Source organism: Nylanderia fulva, unplaced genomic scaffold (assembly GCF_048542155.1).
Source record: "Nylanderia fulva isolate GAGA-0341 unplaced genomic scaffold, ASM4854215v1 Scaffold245, whole genome shotgun sequence".
Taxonomy (NCBI): domain Eukaryota; kingdom Metazoa; phylum Arthropoda; class Insecta; order Hymenoptera; family Formicidae; genus Nylanderia; species Nylanderia fulva.
Window position 1 is genome coordinate 55,229 of NW_028190309.1, and position 5,957 is coordinate 61,185.

A 5,957-nucleotide genomic window follows, 5' to 3' on the forward strand; every position below is an offset into this window, starting at 1 on the left:
GTGGGGATGAGAATTTTTTTTATTTTTTTTTTATTTTTTCTGATTTCCTCTGGATTTGAACCTGGGGCCTTCGTGTTTCCGAGCAGGGTCCTAGTATGTTGAGCTAAACGAGATCTTACTAGTCTAAGGATTAGATGAGGTATTTAAGCTAAAGTTGCGTAGGGTACGGTATGTGGGTACGGGTATACGTATGGCAAGGATAGCTCGTCGAATCAAATGGTCGATATTGGACGGGGTGGGGTAAAAACAGTTAGGGTATACGTATGGCAAGGATAGCTCGTCGAATCAAATGGTCGATATTAAACGGGGTGGGGTAAAAACATTTTGACCAAGAAAAGCGTCATGCGTTCGACCGGGGATCGGTGGCAGGTAGTAACTGACAATGCCGTAGGGTAATAAAAAAAGAACACGCAAATATTTGTACTGGCGAGCATTTCGACTCGTGTCACGATAAAAAAATAATGCATCATCGTAGATTAGAAAGAATGCTTATTGTTGAAAAGATGTCGGATAAAATTTTATTTTAAAATAACTCGCTGCTTAATGAAGGTAAACAGAAACATGGATGTTGAGGAAATTTCTGGAAAGAGGAAGTGAAAGAAAATTGAACAATGGTTTTAAAAGTACAAATATGATTTATATTTAAAATATTTTTACAGAACAAAATTATTCACAAACATTTCAAGAAAATATTCGTCGAATAATTATTAAAATTTACGTTTTGATATAATTGTATGTACAATTTGTTCGAAATAAAGTGAAATTATTTCTAAAAATGTTATCTCAAAGTATACATCGAGAAATGTTAAATCTTTCAGTTGGGTACGTACATTACGTTCTATTTCCTTATTGTTACCTCTGATCGTGAGTTTCACGATACTGTTATTAATGCTACCGTTGACAGGAAGATTTAACTGTATTTCGTTAATTAAATATCGAGCACATTCGTTGACATTAGTTGAAATAAAATTTAGACGATTTAAATTAGCGTTCACACAATCAACTATATTTTCTACACCTTGAAAAGTCGTTCTCTGCATGACTATCGCAATGTTGTAAGTTTTACGTTTCTTCGCCTTCGGTCCGTTTTCGTTCGTATCCTCCACAGTCTCGGAAGAAAGATCTTCTTGCTCGTTTTCACGATATGTTATTAGTATGGCTCTAGCACCATATGCGGTAGTGAAATTTACAATTATCTTGTTAAAGATGATCGAGCTCAAATTAATTTTATCACCGTTTAAGTAGCTCGACATCGTTTTCATGTTTTCTTGAAATTTTTGCCACGATTCCATGTCGAAGCAAATTCCTACAGCTCCGTGAGATGTTAATTTAACAACAAGCAGAAAATCCAGTTCGACGTTGTCTTCCGTCATAAGACCCACTTGAATTTTCTTCGTGTAGGATGAATTCAATCCGTATGTTGTTGACAGCAACATACGTGGTTGTTGCTCGATTTTCTTAAGATTGTTCATGGTAGTTGCTACCGCGTAGAAAATCAAAGATATAACAATCAAAGACACGCAAAAATCGAAAAATCGAGAACTTTTTACTAACAAACTTTTTTACTAACGAAATTGAAAGTCCGGACGATGAAAGACGAGTGAGCGAAGATTTTCAAGAAAATTTATAAGAAGGAAGATAAAATAGAAAAGTGGTAGGGAGAAAATGTATGCGTAGATAAATAAAAATTATGAGGAAGGGATTTTTTAAACAATATAAATAATATAATTTTTAATGTGGAAGGGGAATTTTTTAAACAATAAAGCGATAGGGAGAAAATGCATGCGTAGTATAATAAAAATTATGTGGGAGGGGAATTTTTTAAACAATATAAACGATATAATTATTAATGTGGAAGGGAAATTTTTTAAACAATATAAATGATATAATTTTAAATCTGACTTCAGAGAAAATATAAAATTCCTATCGCTATCGAGAAAAGATACTTGAAAATTCCTCATCTTGATTTCTATAAACTTTTTGTAACTAAGTAAATAACGTCCTAGATTAAATATTTTCTGTATCTAAGTAAATATTACCATATATATATAAAACATGGGTAAAAATACACGGCTATGAGAAAAAAGATAAAAAAGATAAAATAAATCGAAAAAGTTACCTGAAAATCCCTCATTTTGATTTCCATAAACGTATAAATACGGCTCTCGGAGTTAAGTTAGCTAGCTACATTTTTTAATTTTGTCTCTCACGTACTCACGTATTCGACGCAAGTGTACTATTAAATTTCAAATAATGAGTTTGAAAAAAGTAATTGAAATTTGTCTATCACTAGCGCAGAGTTTATGCGGAAAAAATTTTTCCAAGCATATATATGAATTAACATGCGCGAGTGAAGACAAATGCTTCAATATTTTTGGAAAATTCGCGGGGGAATGTCCAAACGCTGTGCTAGCGGTATTATTCCGACTAGGACATTTTAGTGTTTTTCGCGAATTAGTGATTATCGCGGGTGAGGTGATCGAGTCGCGATACTATTTTGGTGGTGAGAAAGAAAATGACGCAGCAGGTCACATAGAATATCTCCTCCTACATTTTCATCGAGTTCTCCGGGGAGAAGATAATAATGGTAAGTTTTTATTTTTTTTTTACACTTAATTATAAATAAAAATTAATTAAAACTACCCCAATTATTTATTTAAATCGCTAAAACTTTAGCTTTCGTACGCCCTGTCGCACGCGTTACAGGAAACCGGTTGCGCGTACTAGAGAATCGCCCCGTATCACTTAGATTAAGGTTAAATAGAAGACGACGAGCGGATTCTTCGCCGGACCTTCGCGTAAGTTTTTAACATCATGAATTATATCGCGCTGCTAGAAAACATTATATTAAACAGGAAATTTTTTAATAAAAATAATATACGTTCCAGGCCGTGCACGCATCGTGTTAACGCCGGAGCTGGAACATCCGGTTATTGATTTAGCCGAAAGTGATAACGACGCGGAAGAGGTGCGGGTTCGCGAAGTAAGTCCGTTCGATAAGGCGGCCATATTTACTCCGCTTGAAAGTAAGTAAGAAAAATACTACAGTGCTATATATCAACACAAAAGATTTTTTAATTATGTGAAATACTAATAATATATGACCGATGAATATTAGATGACGCGGCGAATGAAAACGTGGTCGTAGAGGAGCGAGAACTGGGGGAGGAAATCGACGAGGAAATAAACACGATTTCGGAAGATGAAGAGGAGCTGGAGGAGGAAGTTGTGGAGGAGGAGGAGGAGGAGGAAGAGAAAGATGAAGAGTTGGAAGAAGAAGAAATAGAGCAAACGGAAGATGAAGAAGAAGAGCCGGAAGATCGAGAAGAACAAACGGGAGATGAAGAAGAAGTGGAAGGTGAAAATAACAACGCCACGTTTTCTGTAGAAGAAGAAGAAGAAGAAGAAAATAGCGGGGCGATGGGTGAGGAAGGTAATAATTTCATATTTTATACTTAATCTTCTTCTACGTTTAAATTTTTTGTTTATTTTAATTAAAATAAAATTTTAATAGGAATTTCTTTCTCTCCTAACATCGCGCCCGAAATTTCATATTCACCGGAGTATTAACCCTCGCAGCGTGATACAAACACCCCGGTAAAAGAATATTAAAACGTAAGTGAACTTAACATAATTATTATTAATAACAACATTTTTACATTATTAATAAAAATTCAAACGTAAGAGAGTAATATTTTATTAAATATTTTATTTTGTTAATATAATTTTTATTTCTCACAGTGCAGAGTGGTGGGGGAAGGAACGTCAGAATACAACAAGAAGATTCCCAAACCCGCTCCGCTGAGGAAACTTCCGACGAAGAGCGACATTTAGAGGCTGCTAGTGGACAAGAGGAAGAAGAAGAAGAAGCGGAGGAAGAAATAGCGAATCAAGAGCCTGATGGTAGTTTTAGATATTTAATAATGTTGGCGGAAAACGTGCGTCGCTTTAGAACTTTTGGTGTAGAAGGACGGGAAATTAGTTTCCGTATTCGTCCGATACCCGAAGGAGCAAACGTGTATGAGTGGTTAGAAAATGCGTTTCGCAAACTTCACGAGTACGCGTTGCATTCGTGCGAACCGAGGGATTACGTCGGCATATCTTTCGATTCCGCAAGTTTAACCCGCGGCCCCGCAGGTATATCGTTCCGACCTTTGCGAGATTTGACTTACGAAAATATTTGGGAACTCGTAAGCTCGTTAGCGCAAAGCTGCGGAGGACACGATATAGCGCAAGAATTTAACATTCGGATTTTTAAAGTCACCCCTCCCATTGGTCGGCGGCCGTAACAGGTTTACGCACGATGTTATTGCTAAACGCTCGATTTTAACAATTTCCAATTCCGATAATTTATGTCTTCCTCGCGCGCTTGTATCGGCTCTAATTTTTAACGAGCGTGGAAATTTACGCACGGGAGAGTTACACGCGAAATGGAATGCGGTGAGAAGACAAAACTCGGTGTTACAGCGCGAGTTTGCGTTGCAACTTACGAGGAATGCCGGTGTCACGATTCCGGAGGAAGGGTGTGGAATTGATGAAATCGAGCGTTTTCAGCAATATCTCGCGAGCGAAAATGTCGCGATAATAATATATAACGACGATACTTTTGGTCGAGGGGGTAATCCGCTATTCGATGGAAACGCATTTCTAACCACTTTGCAGCGGGAAATAAAAACTCGTCTAAATCTATTATACAGTTTAAATAATAAACATTTCGATGTAATTTTAAATTTAAATGCAGCAGCAGGCGGGCGGGGATATTGTATCCCGTGTAATTTAAGTTACCGCTCCGATGTGAGAGAGCATCGATGCTCTAATAATTGTCCGCGATGTAACGGAGAGCCGCCGTGCGAGCAATCATTCGCGGATCGTACTAGGTGCGATAATTGTAGACGTGAATTTTTCAATCATGCCTGCTTGAAGCGTCATCGCGCGGTAAAATCATACGATGGTAAATCACGTCGGAGTGTTTGTGAAACTATACGATTTTGCGAAGATTGCGGACGTTTGATTCAAAGAAATAATCAACACGAATGCGACACGGCTTATTGCGCTACGTGTCGTTCTCTTCAACCTTTGAATCATCTTTGTTACATGCTTCCCCTTCGTCGGCATGGCGATAATCGTCCCGATCCGAGCACTTCCGAACACGCGTATGGAAATAGCGAACAACAACAGCGGAGAAACGACGACGACGATGACGCCGAAGGTTCGATTAATCAGACTCGCGAACGCGTAGAAAGCCGGGTCGCATTCGTGTTTTATGACTTTGAGACGAGGCAAGACGAAACGCTCCAAGGTAGCACAAATGTAAAAATTCACGTACCTACGCTCTGCGTCGCTCAACAAATTTGCGAGGAGTGTGCAGAAATAGATGAAGTGTAGGTGCGATGTCGCTGGTGTGGTATTCGCGAATTTATATTTTGTCGCAACCCTGTGCAGGAATTTGTAGATTTCGTAACGCGGCCGACAAAATATTTTAAACAAATAATTTGCATCGCGCATAACGCGAAATCATTCGACGCGCAATTTATTTTAAATATATCGTGGAAAACCATGTCTTAGAGCCTCGAGTCATTTTAAACGGTACGAAAATAGTTGTATTAACGCTAGGTCATACGAAATTTATCGATAGTATCAATTACATGCCGATGCGTTTATCCGAATTACCTAAAGCTTTTGGACTGACAGAAGGTACGAATAAAGGCATTTTTCCACATTTATTCAATACTATCGATAATCAGTCTTATGTCGGAGCGTTACCCGGTGTTCAATATTATTTCACCCGATTCTATGCAGATGAAAGAACGCGAAAAATTTCTCGCGTGGCACTCCGAGATGACGCGCGCGAACTATGTGTTTGATTTTCAACGTGAAATATTGCTTTATTGTCGTAACGATGTAGATATCCTTAGACGAGCGTGTATGGCTTTTAGAAAAATATTCTTAGAGCGTGG

At 38.0% G+C, this 5,957-nt stretch overlaps 1 protein-coding gene across 1 annotated transcript; it reads left to right on the forward strand.

Moving 5' to 3' along the window:
- Window positions 1-3,866: 3,866 nt before the first annotated feature.
- LOC146723016 (uncharacterized) lies at window positions 3,867-5,385 on the forward strand (the record flags this gene model as incomplete). Its single annotated transcript, XM_085483343.1, is given in 2 exon segments — window positions 3,867-4,280; window positions 4,282-5,385. Coding segments are annotated over 2 exon segments (1,518 nt in total), but the record flags the coding sequence as incomplete, so codon positions are not given.
- Window positions 5,386-5,957: the final 572 nt, after the last annotated feature.